The sequence below is a fragment of the Eumetopias jubatus genome, unplaced genomic scaffold, assembly GCF_037043125.1.
Source record: "Eumetopias jubatus isolate StellerSeaLion01/CBP00866 unplaced genomic scaffold, mEumJub1_p1.0 scaffold_1, whole genome shotgun sequence".
NCBI lineage: Eukaryota > Metazoa > Chordata > Mammalia > Carnivora > Otariidae > Eumetopias > Eumetopias jubatus.
This window is the reverse complement of record NW_028274807.1, coordinates 202,458,450-202,476,935: the sequence shown is the minus strand read 5'-3', so window position 1 is coordinate 202,476,935 and position 18,486 is coordinate 202,458,450. Positions and strand designations below refer to the sequence as shown.

General features: G+C 54.9%; 2 protein-coding genes across 11 annotated transcripts in view; one reads left to right on the top strand and one right to left on the bottom strand.

The window, feature by feature from the left end:
- FYCO1 (FYVE and coiled-coil domain autophagy adaptor 1) overlaps positions 1-18,486 on the bottom strand; it is a 73,449-nt gene that overhangs the window by 13,630 nt on the left and 41,333 nt on the right. For 4 of the 10 annotated variants that reach the window (XR_003606687.2, XR_003606686.2, XR_003606688.2 and 1 more), the window contains exon 15: positions 2,443-2,538. The exons of 1 other annotated variant lie outside the window; for it this stretch is intronic. Coding sequence is in view for 2 of the 9 variants with exons in the window: in XM_028087211.2 (XP_027943012.2) it covers positions 2,443-2,538 (96 nt within the window). In the remaining 7 variants the exon portion in view is untranslated. Of the gene's footprint in view, positions 1-2,442; positions 2,539-10,118; positions 10,582-13,463; positions 18,367-18,486 lie in introns of those variants that run through there. 5 more of the 10 variants (XR_003606691.2, XR_003606690.2, XR_003606689.2 and 2 more) reach the window with 5 other exon arrangements.
- On the top strand, positions 10,068-15,649 carry CXCR6 (C-X-C motif chemokine receptor 6). Its single transcript, XM_028087216.1, has 2 exons — positions 10,068-10,187; positions 13,724-15,649. The coding sequence occupies exon 2, from the start codon at positions 13,736-13,738 to the stop codon at positions 14,768-14,770; it is 1,035 nt and encodes a 344-aa protein (XP_027943017.1). The 5' UTR covers positions 10,068-10,187; positions 13,724-13,735; the 3' UTR covers positions 14,771-15,649.

The window sequence follows — 18,486 nt, the reverse complement described above, 5'->3', positions numbered from 1 at the left end:
GGCCACCACGTGCCGGGCCCTCTGCTCACAGGCTTCACGTGCTGGCTCCACGGCGGCGGGAGGAAGCACGAGGCTCCCACTTCACACAAGGGAGCCAAGGCGTGATTAAGAAACTTGGTCCAGACCCACCCAGGTGTGATCGGAGGCCACTACCTGTCTCCTACACCAAACTGACTTTCATGGCCAAAATCTACTACTGTCCCCCTGAAAGCAGCAGCGGAAACTAAAGTTCAGAGAGGTTAGGGAACTCGCCCAAGACTGCACAGCAAGTAAGTCATGGGGCTGAGAGTGCTGTCTGCCTTCAAAGCTGTGGAGATGAATGGAAATAGTCCCCAGAGCTATGCTAATGAGAAGAGTGATCAAGGATGAAAACACCCAAAATGCTCTACAGGACAGCTCTGACAAAAATCATTCCACTTCTGTGAAGATTTCATTCCATGTAACGTTTTCCCATGTGTTCATTTAAGTGTCACTTCTAATTATGGTACCAAAAGCCTTGTCCAATGTTCACAATTCTCAAGAATCTGAGAGTAGGCAGAAGGGTCCCTTTTGGAAAAGAGGTCTTTCTTGTAAGGCAGAAATCTCACTGCACGGCCGTGTGTGCAGTCACCTTGACAGAAGGCCCCACCGATGCTGGGCCATTTTATAATTTTACATTCCAGAATTCTCCCCTTGCACCCAGTCCTTTGGATTGTGCTTCTAGTCTTTTTTTTTTTTTTTTTTTTTTTTTAACCTTTCTAGACCTTATCTGTTCACTGAGAGGACAATATTCAGTCTCCCCAAAGGAGAGGCTAATAAAAACAAATCAAGGGTTTGCCGTCTCTGCTCAAATATAATCTTTTTTTTTTTTTTTTTGAGAGAGAGAGAGAGAGAACATGAGCACCAGGCAGAGGGGAGGAAGCGGAAGGAAGGGCAGAGGGAGAGAGAATCTTAAGCAAGCTCCTCACCCAGCATGGAGCCCAATGCAGGGCTCGATCTCATGACCCTGAGATCATGACCTGAGCTGAAACCAGGAGTCTGACGCTGAACCAAATGAGCCACCCAGGTGCGCCTCAAATGTAATCTTAAATAAAAGGAGCCCACTGTCTACAGGGCTCACATCATAAATGTAAATTCTACTGGTTTCCCTACTTTGCCCTGTCCCTCCATAGTCATTCTCCACATGGCAACCAGAATGATCTTTTTTCAAATGTAAATTACATCAAGTCATTCTTCTGTTCCAAACCTCATTTTTGGGCTCCCATTTCTCTCAGATTAAAAGCCAAAGTCCTCACAGTGGCCAACAAGGCCTGATGTGACAGGGCGCCCTTCCCTCTCTGACTCAGTTTCTTTCCCTCTCTCTGCTTCAGCCACACTGGCCTTTTCCCTGCTCCTTGAACATGACAGACACCATTCTGCCCCAGGGCCTTTGCACCGACTATTCCCTCTGCCTGAATGCTGTTCCCTCATACAGCTGCATGGCAACTCCCTCCAGTCTTACCTTCTTAGTGCCACTTCATTCAAAATGACAAATTCCACCCTCCCCAACCTACTTTGTTTTCCGTAGCAACACCACCTTGTAATGAATGCACTATGTAATTCACTCGTTTACTTACGTTTATTGTCCACCCCTGCTGGAATATAAACCAAACATGAGGGCGGGGATCTTTGTTTTGCTCCAAGGTCCAAGGACCTAGAACCTACCTGGTGCTTCCTAGGTGCTGAGTTAAGTATCTGTGAGTGAGGGAGTGAATCTACTCAGGGACTATTACGCCATTACCCAGCCATTAGACACAACACAGGAGGCAGAAAATAGGATATGTGAAAATACTCACGCAACGCTAAGTTTTAAAAGACCATGAAATAGGATGTGGAATATTTTGTTTGTGTTGAAAATGATGTACGTATGTACTTTTTTAAAAACTGGAAGGTTACACACTGAGGTGGTTGGCTGGTCTCTATTTTCCTATTTTCTACAATGAAACGGTACTGCTCTTACAGTAAGAAAACAAAATAAAGTTATGGTCAGAAAAGAAGAACACAGGGCACAGGTGTGAGGAAGGGACAGACAGGGGCCACGGGGAGCTCCTGAGGGGGAGGGAACTGTCCTCTGTCTTCACTGTGGTCACAGGGGGGCGACACTGTGCAATCTGGGCCTGGGCCCCCCCGTCTGGCAGCGCCGGGGTACAGAGCCGGCTGGGCTCAGGGGCCCTGAGATCACATAAACCACTGGCCCAGCCGGGCATGGAGCTTGGCAGGACGATTGGTGATTGCACTGTGTTATTTGTCAGAGTCTAAGCACCGTGCACATAAAGGGGGAATTTACTGTATGTAAACTGTACTTAAAAAAAAAAAAGCAGACTGAATGAAAGCCACCAGGGGTGCCAAGTCAGAGCCTCGGGGGTGCAGCTCCTCCCCAAAAGTGACAGCCCGGGGAGCCCTGCTTGGAGACCTGTCACTTACATCAGTTCCCCAGACTTCAGCAAGCAGATTTCGGCATCCTGCCCCAGGGGCATGTCTTCAGTGTCCTCAGGGGTTAGCGAGGTTGACATGGTGTCCCTGAAATGCCACACACAAGAACACACAGCCATTTAGCCATTGGCACGTGGGGTCCCACGTCCTGGGCCCCTAGCCTTGGAGTCATGTAGCCAACCTCAGAATGCACGGGATCCTTCAGTCCCAGAGGCCATGACAGAGGGTCTGGCAGGCTCTCCAGGTAGGGGCGCAGGGGCTGGGGCTGAGCAGGCAGGACGGCGAGAAGACAACAGGGCCGCCATGACTTCCCCGGCGTCTCTCCAGGGGCCGTGGGGAGGGGCTGCCCACCACTCAGACGGGCCACCCTCCTAATCCCACGCCAGCTGAGCGCCGTCAGGAGCAGCCCGGGGTCCTACCTGGCCATGACTAGCCAAGCCTGCTCTGGCCCATCTCCGGGGAGCAAGGACACACACCCAGGAAACGGCGTGGGCCAAGAGGGAGCGGTGGGACAGAGCCACGGACAGAGAGTGGACCTGAGCCACAGGGCCTCTCTCGCTCACAACCCACGGTCGGCTGCACCGAGGGCCAGCAGACACGCCGTGCTTCCCACCATGCTCTGTGGAACCCAGGCCAGGGGCAGAGGGCACCACACGCTCCCTCTGAGAGAGCCCTGGCACCGTGCAACGTAAGTTCGAGGCTCTAGGAGGCCCTGCCGCAAAGACATCTACTGGACTTGAACTCCAGCGTTCTGTGTGTTTATTCCATCACGGAACGTTTTACACTCCTACTGGACTGCTTACTCTGGGAAGGCAGACTGCAGCCCCCCTCCTTCACTGACAGGGACACGGGGGCCCAGGCAGCTCCCGGGACGCAGGCTGGAAGCCCCACAACTGGCTCAGCCAACGGCTTGTGTGATCTCAGGGACCTCGAGCCCAAGCAGCTCGGGTGCCCAGGTCTGCTCAGGGGAAACTTAGTCCAGAAAAGAAGAACCATTTGCCCCACGGGCAAGTGTTAATAAGGAACATCTCTCACCTAGCACAGCTTCTTCCCCAAATTTCACAATAACCCCCTTCTCAACTGCCCTAAGGGGCGCTCCCCAGATGTCCCTGGGGTGAGGTCAACATGAACCAAACTGCCCCCCTCCCACCCCTGACAGGAATCCCCTGGGCTCTCACCAGCTTGGCCCCGGGGACACTCGCTCGACCTCTGAGGCCCTGAGGGAACTCGAACGAACGCAGTCCAGCCCCACCCCATGCACTGTTGTGCCCAGAGGTGTCCCCCCCAGGTCAGCGCTGTGCAGGACACTGATGCAGGCATGGCACACCCCCCCACCCCCGGGTCAGCAACACACACCCACCACACAAACAGCTGGAAGAAGGGGGGTCTCAGCACACACAGTGGCCCGGGCAAGGTCAGTGGCCAGCAGCAAGCTTCCAGACCTCGTGCTCAGACGGCTCCACCTCCACCACCACCTTCACACCCACTTGGTCACCAAGTTCACGGCTCCCCACAGAGTACAGCTGTGACTTGGGCTGGAAAATGACAGTGCTGTCTAGGCCACGCCTGGGATGGGGCTCTGCAGGGCTCCCAGCTCAGGACCCAACCTAGTATCATCTCCGGGCCAGCCGAAATTCAAGCCAGCCCAGCGGCCACACCCTAAATGCTCACAGCTTCTGCCTGGAGGTGGCGGCTGTCACCTCTGCTTGGGAGGGATCCCCAGCACATGCTGCTCGCATTTCACTGCCAGGAGAGTCCCTGACCTCAGTGGGTCAGGGTGTACAACCTGCCCATGGGGGAGGCTGCAGACGGTCTACCACAGTCCACTTCCTGCATCTGAGCCCGAAGCTCCCCGCTCAGTCGGTAGAACCTGAACGTCCACCTGAGCCCCCGGGGCTCTCCGCGTGGCGGCAGAAAGGGGGAGGTCAGAGTCGGCAAAATTCAGTGAGGCTCCCCTCAGCCTGTCCTGGCTGTCACTCAGGTGTGGGGGCGGGAAGATGTGCCACGCATCACAGTGCACCTGTATGAAGAGCACCGTGCTGTGAGTCTGGGGGATGCGACTGGCAGCTTCACCAGGGGCCAGTACACAGGCATCTGCAGCCCGCTCCCACCCTGCCTGCCCCTCACCCCTGGGCCCCTTCTGTCACAGCCCTCGTTACGCCAGGCTGTACTTATCTCTTTCGGGTGCTCTCTCTCCCCTAGGCTTGAGAGGCGTTTGGAAGTAGGAGCTGCACCTGAGCTGTCCCTGCCCTACAGGACTGGCACACAGCGGATCGGCCACTGCCCTTCGCAGGAACCAAACAATGTACGTGCCACTTGCTAAGAGTATGTATGTGGAGATTCAGAAGAGGGCAGAGGAATGCTGACAAAGTCAAAGAGAGAACCAAGGCCGGGTCCCTGAAGGATGAGGACCCTGAGTCACGCATGGGGTGATGGATGCGGGGTCAGCAGCAGCACACCCGCCGCTAACTTACAAGGCCTCTCTGCACAGAGGGAGACAGGTACTGCCCAGGGAGAGGCCTTCGTCCTCTTGGGAAACCTCTGAGCACAAGACGGGGCATCACTGGACCGGCCCCGATATCACGCCCACTCTCCACCATTTAGCTCCCCCGTCCCTGCCTTGTCCCCGTCTGCTGTGGTGCTGAGGCCGCTGGGGGTGAGACTCTGCTCTCAGGGTGCCGCTGTGGGGGGGGGGGCGGCACAGGGAGCTGCCAGGGCTGCTAGATCACCAGACACCCACTGGCACCCCGCTGCCCGGCTGGGGGCTGTCTGGGCACAGTCCCCGTCAGCCCATAAGTGGGGGAGCCCATCTTCATGAACACCCTGCCCTTCAGGGGCTCAGCACCGGGAGCCCTGAGCAGTGGGGGCTCCATCTATCTAGCCGGAGCTCCCTGGGGCTCCAGTGTGGCTCTTGGTGGGGCCGTCACTCCAAGGTGGTTCCAGTCTTGGTTTTATGACTAACTGTGACTCTGGGTGCCCTTCCCTCCCCTGAGGCTGTTCTCCCTTCTCTACACGGGAGGAGACGGAACCAGATGGACTCCGGGCTCGGCTGGAAAAGACTGTAGGTTCCGAAGGACTCCTCAGCCCTCTCCACGCTTCCCAAGGAAGGCGCAGCAAGAATATGCCTGACCCACCTGCCGCCACCGAGGGCAAGCCCAGTCCCTTGCTGTTCTCTTCCTCCTCACCCCTCGACCTCCTCCCTGCCCACCTCCTTCCATGGCTCTTGCGACCACTAGCTTCCACATCCCCCACCCTTCTCCCGGGAGAAACAGAATCACAGAGCATCAGTGTGAGAGGCTCTTCAAGGGATCAACCCCGCCCCCCGCCGCCACTTGACGGCCATGGATATGGGGGCCCGAGGAGCCAAGACAGGCCCAAGGCCACTCAGGCCTGCCTCAGGTCACTTGTCTTCATCCTTGGGCAAAGTGCAAATACCGTACAAGAGAAAGATAAATAACATCCGACGGAACAAACTCTGCAGCTGTAGTTGGTTCTCTCGCTTTTCCAGCATTGAGGATAAAAGACGTCCTCCTAACCCGTCGCTGCCTCTTCTCCTCCAGCTCCGTCTCTGGCCACGACTATAGACGAACCTGGATGACCTGAGAGTCCGTGCTTCCCAGGGTAGGCCCCCAGCCCCTCCCGGCCCTGGCTGAGGCCCTGCACGGGGGGGGGGGGGGGGGGGGGCGGAGCGGAGTGAAGCGGGCATGGTGGGTGATGCCATCCAGAGGATGAGGATTAGGGGCCCAGAGGTTTCTTCTCGATGGCTTTTCAAACTGTGGGTTGCGACCCATTTAGTGGGTCATGAATCCACTTAGGAAGTTACGACCCACATTAGAAGAAATTGAATAGAAAATGCCAACGTGACAGGATATTGCGTATTGTCAGGGGCTCTGGCTTTGCCTTCGTGTCTACACGCGCACATCCATGGAGAGTCAGGTAAAACGCGTATCTTTCCGTGGGACGCAGTGGAAGAGCATCTCCCTTAGTTCAGAGGAGGGCCAACAAGCTTGGGAAGGACAGGGGAACAAAAGCAAGGCCGCTAGGGGGCACCCTCTCTCCTGCCAGCACCATTTCCTTTGCGGCCACTGGGGTGTTTTCCTGCGAAGTTGAGACACACTGACTGCCCACAGCGCCCTTTCTTCCTCCGCTTGCTCCGGCCATGGGAGCCTCCTGCTGGCGATGGTGACCCCTGATGTCATGTCACCCCTTCCTGCTGAGCTTCCGTTCCTGAGTCTGTGGTCAGGAGAGCTGAACTTGTCCTGAGGCGTACACGTCTGTTTGTTAACTCCTTCCACCCTCTGGGGCTGGTCATCTTGGCATCCCCGGAGACCCTGCCCTGCACACTGTCTATGCTCAATCAACGTCCAGATTGTGTGCCCCATGGTGAGCTGGCCTTCTGTCCCACATGCCCCCAAACACAGGACATGACCAAGGCTCCACTTGAGAACCAAGTGAGAATAAACTGGTGTCGGTTCGGTGAGGAAGTCCCCGGCAGTGTAGTCCAGTGCCTGCCTGGATGAGGGGTCACCGGGGAGGGGGGAGTCCCCCCACTTGGTCTCTAGGGCTGGAATCTACAATAGCTTCCTCTCACAAATCAAAATGCCTCAGCTGCTTTTTCATGTAATTACTGTACAACCTCAGTCCTGCAGGCTGCCCAGGGGGCAGATCCTCTGGCTGCTGGGATCGGCAGAGGAAGAAAGGATGCCTAAAAAGCCCACATGGCCCGAGCGTCTTGCCGACCACCTTCCTCAGAGCTCTCCACCTGCTCCTCGGCCTTGCTAAGCAGCTCATTGAGAAAGGCTGCTTCCCCCCATTACCCAGGGTCCCCAGGCCAGCTTCTATCTGTGGTCAGCAGACGACTCTACGTTTACAGTGCGCTGCCCAATTTAGCCACCACTGGCCTCACGGGGCCACTTGAACTCAAATTCATCACAATTTTTTAAAAAAACCAACAATTTGGCTCCTCGGTGGCACTGGCCACACCTCAGGGGCTCAAGGGCCACTGTGTGGGGCGGCGCGGACCCAGGACAGGTCTGGCCTCGCAGACCGTGCTCGTGAGCGGCACAGGCTCGGAACGTGGTGCTGAGCCCACTCTCTGTGGGATCTGGGGGCATTTTCCGATTTAACTATTAAAAGTAAGTTCCGGGTAGGTTTTCTTTCAGTCATTGGCTTCCTTTTTGCCTAAAAAAACCCCCGAGTGATGAAGAGCACTTCTGGTATTTTGATTTGATTACTTAGTAACCATGGTCTGACCACAATTACCCAAACCTGCATGCCCGACCTCAGAACCAATGGCCGGGCAGCACTTGGGCATGCCTCCCGGGCTCTAGAAGGAGAGGCCTTCTGGTTGGGCTCTTTTTCTGAGGCTTTCGGTCCTAACTGACCCTCCACGGCCCCCATCGACCACCAGTGCTTTGCAGTGAGACTTCTGCCTGCGGCAGGAACTGCCTCAATCCTGGGTCCTGGGATTGACGTTCCACCCAGGGCTCTGGATTGGGAGCAGCAGGGGTTCTGGAACCGTGAGCAGGTCGTCGCACTCTGACTTCCAAGATAAACCTGCAGCGGGCGTGGCTGTTGCTTCTTAGTCTATCCTTCCCTCAGTTCTGTTTAGAAAATGTTTAAGGATTCCAGGGGCAATCTAAGACATGTGATTGGGCCGTTGCCCTTGGCAAGTTCAGAATTTTGTTTCAAAGAAAAGTGATGCCTTTGAAACACGGAGCGCTACAAACTGGCAGATAAAAAGATCCACTGGCACTCTGTAAAGTGGCTGAAATAAGATTCTGGACCCCAGAGGGTGAGTGGCTCCCTCCTCCAATCTGGCTGCAAGTCTTTCCCTGGAGAACTTTCCGCTGGAGAACGGTGATGACAAATGCAGCCGTGCTTTCTCAGACACACAAACCCGCCCTTCCCGCTAGCCCGCACACAGTCGTGGAGGAGGCCAGGGCGAGGCCCCTTTCTTCCCATGGAGTACAAGTGTGCTTCTCCTTCCAAGACACAAGGGCCTGGCCGCGTGAGCGTGTCTGACAAGGCTCGGGCTCTTCCCTGCTCCACAAACTGGTCCCAAATGCTACAGTTGGCTTGTCCCTGGGAAAGGTGCATCTCTCGAAGCACAAGAAGATTCCAAAATGAAAGGCTGGCTCGCTCTGAAGGGATGTCTCGCCTTAAAAGATCTCTTTCAAAGGATGGGTGCTTTGGCCCACCTCCCCTGCACTTGTGCACTTGTCATCGTCCACCGGCCCCTGCGTCCACCCACCACCTGTCTAGAGGCATACACTCTAGAGAGCCTCACGGCTCCTGCCTTCAGGGAACATCTCATTCATTTGTACCAGTGTGGTGGAAGGGTTTGGACCAGTCCGTTCAGAAAAGCCTCGAAAATCCACGAGTGGTCTTCAAAGCTTCTACTAGGGCTCCCTGGGAGAGCTCCGTGCTCAACAAGTGGTGTAGGGAGCACGGGTTCTGCACCTGGACAGATCCTGAGGGACCCCAGGGACGTGTGTGCTCTTGGGCAAGTGAACTCATCTCTCGACCCTTCCGCTTACTCATCTGTACAGAAGGAAGGCTGGACAGCTAGGTGGGAAGCACCCGGCACAGGGCCTGGCTCCCGGTGGAACTGAGTGCTAGTCCCTAGGTCCTGGGGCCGTGCCTGGTCCCCGCTCCCAATGCCTGACACCCTGCCGTCAGGAAGAGCCGCAGGAGCGGCTGTGCCCAGCAGACGCACACCAGCCGTGACGGGGAGTGGGCTGAATGGGGTGCAGAGTCAGGGGAGGGGGGGGCCCGGTGAGTGGGCACGAGGGCAGCTGCTTCTGGGAAAGAAGAGATGGGAGTCCATGCCTCTACCCAGCAGCCCTTCCCCAGAGGAATGGGAGCCTGGCAGGCATCTCCTCCAGCTCCTGCCTCCCGGGGTGTTCTTCCCCGGAAGCGTCAGCATTTCGGGGTCAGGGAGTCCGACAACTAGAACTGTGCTGTCCCCAGGTGGTCCGTATCTGGGGAGTTCCAGCGGTGGGGACAGCCTCAGGGAACCAGAGGACTCCGAGTCATGCGGGTTTAGGCAGCAGGGCTGCGTCAGGCCGCCTGGCTGACCCATCCATCCCCTAGGAGCCCTCCGGTACTCTGGCAATGACAGAGCCCTCGGTTTGTTTCCTGGAAGCGCCAGTTTTTAGCTGTGTGCACGTGGGGCTGTCATTTCAGCCGGGGCCCTCAGTGTTTTCATCTGTAAAATGGGGAGAGTACCTACTCTGCAGGGCTGCTGTGAGGATCGGGGGCTATCACCATGTGGGAGCTGCGCGCATACCCCGAACCCGGGCCACAGCACGGACTTCGCATTGGTCAGGCCCCGGTGGCTCCGAAGAGACATGACTAGCGAAGGAAATGGTACAAATGCCGCTGTCTTCAGTGGGCTGCCTGAGCCAGACCTACTTCTTGCTCCCCTTTGTTTACAAATAACCCTCTGAGGTCCTGACCAGTGATTATGTCCATGGCCAGCCAGCAGGGTGTGCGGGACATGAGAGCCACCGCTTCCTATCTCTTACCCCCAAATTACAAGGGTGCAGGCTGGTCATGTGGATTCTGATGTACAAGGCAGGGGTGGGTAGGGCTGGGTCCCTTATGATCACCAACCAAGGGCTCTCAGAAGACAGTCAACGGAAACACAGGCCACATCACACAGAGACAGAGGCAGACCTTGCTGCTTCAAACAAGCTCATTTCTGGGACAAACTTGAGAGAGCCTCTCCGCTGGTGAGTCATTTGTCTTCTTGTTTATAGAGTTCAAAGGCAAGTACTAACCTCAGGTTGCTGGGGTCCTCTGATCCCTGCCTGCGGTACAGTGTGGGGTAAAATGCCCAGGCTTTAGAGCTCGGCTGCTCTCGGTTCGAATTCTGCCTCTGCCCCACGACCCGAGAACTGGGAAGTGACTTGGCCCGGTTCTGGGCACAGAGCAAGTGCTCGTAAGCTGATGGGATTGGTAGTGTCCTCCCGGGAGACGGGAGAGTCTAGCCACTGGCCACATCTGTCCGCCGAATAGTCTCTGATTCTTGGTTTTCATTTCTTTCGCGTTACAATTTAGAACACAGGCTCTCAGGTAGTTCTCTTGTTTCTTCTCCCCACGTAAGTCAATACACCAATGCAAAAACTTCGGAAAAGGTAGAAAAACATAAAGGGAGAAGGGAACTAAGTCATCTTGAATTTCACAGCTAGAGGCAAACTGCTGATAAATTCTGGGCGGTTTTTTTTTTTTATGTTTTAAAAAATATAGTCAAAATTGGGGGGGCTGACTGGCTCAGTTGGTAGAACATTCGACTCTTGATCTCGGGGTCATGAGTTCAAGTCCCACGTTGGATGTGGAACCTACTTTAAAAAAATATATATATATATATACACATATATACATATCAAATCACATAGCTCATCGTGGATTCTTTTTTAATTTGGGGGGGGAGGGGCAGAGAGAGAGGGAGAGAGAGAATCATAAGCTCCCCACACCCAGCAGAGCCCGACGTGGGGCCTGATCTCAGGATCCTGAGCCGAAACCAAGAGTCTGATGCTTAACTGACCAAGCCGCCCAGGCGTGCCATCATCGTGGATTCTTAAACAAGGGTCCACAGAATACGTGGCAGAGGGACTCAAAGGGCTCACAAGCCCTCAGAAATGCAGGCAGGTATGCACATTACTTCTGAGGAAAATGTCTGTGGTTTTAGGAGACTCTCAAAAGGGTTTACGATCGAGGAAAGTTAAGAATCATGATCAATTTTACATCCTTTTGGGCATGTGCTCACTGTGACAGCAAGAGCCAAAGCTAATTGTGCACATGTACTTTGTGCTTCCACTGCTGGGGGTCGTGTCAATGTAGTACATTCTCCAGAATCATTTAAAGCACTTCCTAAACATTTGAGTTATCTTCTATTTTATATTTGAATTGCAATTTGCTACTTTATTTATTATCAGACATTTACACTGCTTCCAAAGTTGAATATATTAACTTTTTTAAAAAACTGCAATCAATCAACATAGGACTTTGGCTATAAAAGATAAAGACAGGAGTGATTTTAACATTTCTAGAAGGGAACCTAATTTTTTTTTAAAAGACTTATCCACTTATTTTAGAGATAGTGACAGTGACAACATGAGCAGGGAGGAAGGGCAGAGGGAGAGGGAGAGAGAATCCCGAACAGACACCACACTGAGCGGGGAGCCCGACATGGGGCTCGGACTCACAACCCTGAGATCGCAACCTGAGCCAAAACCAAGAGCCAGATGCTTAACCCGACTGCGCCACCCAGGCAGCCCAGAGGGAACCTAATTTTCAGTACTCTATCTGCACAGAACTGTGCAGTCCTAATCTGTTAGCATAACATACCCGATTACAAATGAATCTGCACGGGCCCTTTGAGGAAACGTGTTAATGTCTGCAACAGCTTTAACAGGATTTCTTATAAACAGGCAAGAGTCAGGCAGTTAATAATGGAGATCTGGTAGTACTCTCAAGGAAAGCAAGGCCACTCGTTTCATAGTCTAAGTGATGAAGCGAATGTTTTTGTGTCCGCGTGAAGCAGCACCACATACACACCCCCCTCTGACCTACTTAACCCAGCAGCCCACTGGGGGGGGCCTGAGGACTACGGCTGGCCTATCACCCTTCCACATCTCACATTTTGCAGTCTAAGAGCAGGGACCTTTCACTGAGTAGTCTCAACCCAGAGGTGAGGTCCTTCCCTGGAGAGAAAGCGTGCCCTGTCCCCACGAGGACCGAGGGGGCAGCGCCAGGGCTGATACCATCTCCACTCAGGACAAGAAGTCTTCGTGTAGATTAGAAAGGAGACATGATCTCTCCTTGGACAGGCCCTTGAATGGCCAGTTGACATTCTGACTTCGCTAAACCAAATGCCTGTTTTTCTTGAGACTTCTTAAGGTATTAGCAGGATATGGCCCTGGGTCACCAGAAATGAGCCGCTGTGTGCTGAGTTATCTGCAGGTCAGTGGCCTGGCACCCTGCCACAGCCGCCCCTGCTCCCACGCCACAGTACCTCACCCTCATGTTCTGTCTGTGCTCCTTGGCACGGTCACGGGGCAGAGGGAAGGGACGGCCTTGAAAGGCTGGGAGCCCCAGGCAGGAAAGGCAGCTCTTTGGTTGTTGCTACAAGCCTTGCTGCAAGGCTGGCCCCTGGCCCCGCTGCAGTAGTCCACCCATCTGGCATCCCATTTCAGCCAGATCTTCCATTTTTAAAAAGAAGACCCCTTGGGCCTCAGCTGCCAGTCATACAAGCTAAAGTAATGCTCCCTTCTGGGGAAGTGTTCCTTTTAAAAGGTCCCCGAAGATGAGGAAGTTTTCCAGAAACCAGGCTGTGGTGGTGGAATGGGGCGTGCCAGGCATGAAGGGGCAGGCTGGGCCAGGCTGTGAGGACAGCTGCCTGATTCCCTGGCCGCGGCCAGCTCCGCCACGGGGCTGGCCAGCCTGGTGCTTTCTGGGCCTGGTTTCTCTCACATCCAGATCTAGGCAGTGGAGGGCAAGGAAAGACAGGATGTACTGTCTACCCACGCAGACAAGTCCTGGTCATCCCCCAAACCCCTTCTGGTCTCCAGAAGTCTCCTCAATGCACCCCCCTCCCAGAGGGGGCGGATACTTCGCCTTAGTTTCCACAAAGAGCAGGGGTCTAATTTAATAGAAAATGAGGCACAGGATGGGCAGACGAGGGCAGGCCTGCCCACTACAAAGCAATTCCATACTTCCAGAAAGGCAACACCCCCACTCTACCACATGGGGACCTTTGCTTTCAAGACCAGTCAGCACAGGATTTTCTGAACTGTGTGTGGGGTGAGTTACGTGTTGTCTCCCAGGTGGGTGAGAGCCTTGGGATTTCAGGGCTAATTGGGGCGCCTGGGTGGCTCGGTCGGTTAAGCGTCTGCCTTCGGTTCAGGTCACGATCTCAGGGTCCTGGGATTGAGCCCCGCATCGGGCCCCCTGCTCGGCAGGGAGCCTGCTTCTCCCTCTCCCCCTCCCCCCGCTTGTGCACGCACTCTCTCTCATAAATAAAAAATCTTAAAAAAAAAAAAAAAAAAAAGGATTTTAGGGCTAATTAAGGGCCCCTCGTCCTGTCCGAGCAACCACCCCTCAGCACTGGCTGTCTCCAGTACACTGGGCTGTGCTGTCACTGAGCAGAACGTAGGTGGGTTCAGGAGATGACTATCTGCCCCCTAAAAAGTGGGGCAACAGGACTGTAGGAGAACAGAAGGTGTCCCCCTCGGCCCCAACTGTAATTCCTGTGTTTGCCTCCCAGACGTTCGCGAGAATGTGTGCCACGGAGGAGAACGACTACGTGGAGCCAGGGTTCTTCAACACTTCCAGTGACGGCAGCCAGGGGCACAAACGCTTCCTGGAGTTCCGCAAGTTCTTTCTGCCTTCCATGTACCTGGTGGTGTTCATCTGTGGCCTGCTGGGTAACTCACTGGTGCTGGTCGTACACATCTCCTACCAGAAGCTGAAGAGCCTGACGGATGTGTTCCTGATGAATCTGCCCTTGGCTGACCTGGTGTTTGTCTGCACTCTGCCCTTCTGGGCCTACGCAAGCATCCACGAGTGGGTCTTCGGCAAGGTCGTGTGTAAAACCCTGCTGGGCATCTACACTTTGAACTTCTACACGTCCATGCTCATTCTCACCTGCATCACCATGGACCGCTTCATTGCAGTGGTTCGGGCCACCAAGGCCTACAACCAGCAGGCCAGGCGGATGGCCTGGGGCAAGGCCATCTGCTTGCTAATCTGGGTGATCTCCCTGCTGGTTTCCCTGCCACAGATCATCTACGGCAACGTCCATTATCTCGACAAGCTCGTCTGTGGTTATCACAATGAGGAGATTTCCACTGTAGTTCTTGCTACCCAGATGACACTGGGGTTCTTCCTGCCACTGCTCGCCATGATGGTGTGCTACTCAGTCATCATCAAGACCCTGCTTCATGCCCGAGGCTTCCAGAAGCACAAGTCTCTGAAGATCATCTTCCTGGTGGTGGCTGTGTTCCTGCTGACCCAGACGCCCTTCAACCTTGTGAAGCTCATCCGCAGCACGAGCTGGGAGTACGCCACGATGACCAGCTTCCACTATGCCATCGTCGTTACAGAGGCCATCGCCTACCTGCGGGCCTGCCTTAATCCTGTGCTCTATGCCTTTGTTGGCTTGAAGTTTCGGAGGAACTTCTGGAAACTTATGAAGGACATTGGCTGCCTCCCTTGCCTGGGGGTCTCGACTCAATGGAAGTCTTCCGAGGATGCTTCCAAGACCTATTCTGCCTGTCACAACGTGGAGGCCACCAGCATGTTCCAGCTGTAGGCCTTGCCCGGGCTTGGAGAGCTGCTCAGGAGCTTGCAGGAGCACGGCTGTGTGCTCTGGATGGGATGAGGGAGGCTTTGTTTATGGCTTGCGCTTTCTCATGGAGAAGTCACCCCACCCTGTAGCTGGTGTGGGACGCTGCTTCTCGGGCATGAACACATTCTGCTCTCCTCTCGAAGCCCCAGGCCTAAAGCTCAGTGCGTCGGGGAGAGGGGAAGCTCTAAGAACCGGAAGGGCTTTCCTTCCTCTAGCCCCAAGAACGCTGGCTCCCAGGGAATGATGTGTGACCCTTAAGACCTTAGGTTCTCCTTCCTGGGGACTGGGACTAAACGCTGAAGAGGGGAGCCTGGCCACACAGCTGCTGAGGGCAGGTGATACTCCAGGCTCCCCAGTTCAGAAGACTCCTCTGGTCACTGGGAAGCAGGGAGATTAGAACAGCCATGAAAGCGAGTCCTGGGCCGCATGGCTGGGACCTCAACCACCAGGCACCTGACAGAAATGAGAACGGGCTCTGCCTCACCTGGGGGCTGGGTGTCTCACCTTTATATAGAGAGATGCTTATATTCTCTCTGATTAATCCTGGAAGGAGGAACACCAGGGAACATGAATGGGCCCAGACCAATTAGCTGCGGGCTCCAGGGGCCCACAGAACGCTGGGAAAATGTGCAAAGCAGAGTTTAAGACGGTCGTGAATCTAAGCGGCATTTCTGAAATGTATTCTTTGGTGGGTTTGCTCATTTAAAAACTAAATTGTCCAATGCCTGATACACTCAACGCACATATAATCATGTATCAGTATATATAGAATACCAATACGCCTGTATCAAACAGCATATGATTTTCATGACGAAGAAATAAAACCTTTTTAAAGTCTCTAAACTATGTTTATCCTTAGGCACATTCTACTTTATTTTTTTTTTTCAAAGGTCTTATTTATTTGAGAGAGAAAGAATGAGACAGAGAGAGCATGAGAGGCGGGAGGGTCCGTGGGAGCAGCAGACTCCCCGCTGAGCAGGGAGCCGGATAGGGAACTCGATCCCGGGACTCCACGATGATGCCCTGAGCCGAAGGCAGTCGCTTAACCAACTGAGCCACCCAGGCGCCCCAGGCACCTTCTACTTTAATGTGGTATGCCTGGAATATACCGAAAAGTGATTACTTATAGGCTCGGAGCATAGGAAGTTAAAATTGCAAACTGCTCTATCAAGGAAATGGAATATACCAGTGATCACTCCTTCACTGTGGCTTTCAACCTCCTGACCAAAATGAGAAGTACATTTGTGTAACCTCCTCAGTATGGTCACAGGATGAGGCAATTCTAAATGTCAGGCACTTGAGTATGTTTCTTAGATCCTAGCAATCTGCTCAGTAGGTAAAGTTGCCTTTTTGGCTCACGCTTCACAAAACCACTCACCAAAACGGAGAGAACCGATCGCCAGCAGTGAAAGCGAGTGCACCGGGCGGTGGGCCAGACGGGGCTTGGCAGTGTGGCTCTGGGGTCCGGACCGACGGGAGGGGAATCCTGGCTCAGCTCTCACTCGTTGGCTAGACCAGTTGGTAATCTCTTTCACCTCTTTTGTTTTGGTGAAACGTGGGCCACAACGGGACCCACCTCCGGGGGCTGGCGTGGGGAGGGCTGCAAGGGTGGCAACAGCAGCACGAGAACCAGTGACACACAGAGGCCGCGGGTCGTCCTTTGTGAGCTGGCAAGGCGCGAAGGGTGTGCTCCGTGCCTCCAGGGTCGTGTGGCACGTCCCCTACACTCTGGTCCAGCCGCGCAGGCCCACACGACCCTCCCTACTGTCTCCCGCTCGTGCCTAAATGCACCCACGAGAGCAGTTGCTTCCAGGGTACCCAGGCCACGTGGACCCAGAGCTTCCTTGCTCAACAAAATCTGCCCTTTCTACGGTGACAAGGCTGACTTACATCGTCTTTAAATTGGCTTCAAATACAAAACAAACAAAAACACACACAAAAAAACCAGGAAAAAAAAACTGGCCTCAAAGTGGGAGTTTCTGTCACCATCCTTTGTGGGTTCATCTTGAGGGTCAGCACTTCTGCTAGCGAGGCCACCAGCCCTGGGCTTCCACAAAACGAGACAGAGGCCCTACCTGGAAAGGAGGATGTGAGAAGGCAGGCAGCCAGGGGCCCTGCGGTCACTCAGATGCTGGCTCAGTGACTGCTCCAGCTCTGTGCATCCTTGGGCAAGCCACTCAGCCTCCCCAAGCCTGGTACAGCATCCACACCCGACCACACCCTCCCTCCAGGACTGCTCATGAGGCCTGGACAGTGCACTAGGAGGGCCAAGCTGGGGGCTGCCTGGCCACGGCAACAGAGGGGCAGCTGCGGGGGTCGCTGGCTTCCCCCTAACCAGGTGCCTGCCAGGCTGAGCCAAACAAGACCGGGCACCCATCAGGCCATGTCCCACCCCGGGCCTGTGTTATACGCCTTCTCTCTAGGCTCCCTGCGGAAACGCTGTGCCCGTCCTTCTACAGCTTAGGAAAGCCCAGGACGGCACAGCCATGGGATCTTCCTTTACCTTCTCTGTATCCTCGGTCACTCATTGTCCCTGTATCTCTGGGCCCTTATCTGCTACACCCGAGAGTAGATATTTTCCCAAGCCCTCCCCTGCATACACAGCATTACCGCCAACAGAGGCGGGCACAGTGCACAGAGGTTACAGAGCGCTGTTATGTCTTGACTTTGTTCTGTCCACATAACAGCCCCATAAAGGGCAAGTTCCCAGCCTCAACCCTGCTGGGCTCCTCCCCTTGACTCTGCTCATACACACCAGCCCATGATGGGGTACAGGTGTGTGGGGGCGCGGTTTGAGGCCCTGGACGGCCGCACTGAGACGCGGTGAGCACAGGGGGACCCCGATTCCAGGGGCTGCCTGGGAGCCAGAAGCCCAGGTGACTTCAGTAGGCATTCGGGACTGAGGCACAGGGGCTATAGGAAGAAAGGGCTGGAGCTGCCCCTGGGGGCCGCGGGGAGGGAAAGGGCAGGGAGCACGGGGTCCAGGAGTGGAGGGGGTGCTCGCTCTGACCTTCCCCACCAAGGGCCCCTCCAGGCAGGGCCCGTTCCGGGGGCCCAGGCCTCCACGGTCTGGGGTAACTCCCAAAACCGTTCGGTGGGAGGCCTCGCACTATCATCCCCATTTTTCAGGTGAGGCAACTTGTTCAGAGAGATGAATACCTGCCGAAGCTCACACAGCGGAGCGAGGGCTAGGCCTCCAGGGAGCAGCCTCTCTCTCTGCTGGCCAACGGAGGGCTCCTGCAGCTGATGGACTCGAGGTACATGCCAGCTCTGGAGTCATCATCAAGGGGGAGATGTTGGGTTACCCCAAGCACAAGGCGGCTTTCTAACCTTAACCATCCTTACCATATCCTGTTCTCGTGTTGTTTCTGAGATGCAGGCATCACATCTCCTGGCTGGTGACAAACCCACCATTGCCCCTGCAAAGCACTGTGACCACGAAGGGCCAGTCATGAAGCAATTACTGGCAAAGGGGCTCGAAGGCGCAGGGACAGTCTCTACGAGTTTGGCTCAGTATCACTGGGCATCCGCATGGTCTTCCTTGGAGAAGGACCGGGGTACTAGAGACAAGGTACAGGACACAGCTCAGCCCCTGACACCACAATGCATGCAGAGCATCACAGACACAGTGTGCCTCCATGGAAGGCTTCCCAGGCGCCAGGCCCGGGGCTCAGCACTTG

Coding starts and splice junctions, on each gene's coding strand:
- CXCR6 (XM_028087216.1), top strand. CDS start 13,736: ATGTGTGCCACGGAGGAGAACGACTACGTGGAGCCAGGGTTCTTCAAC.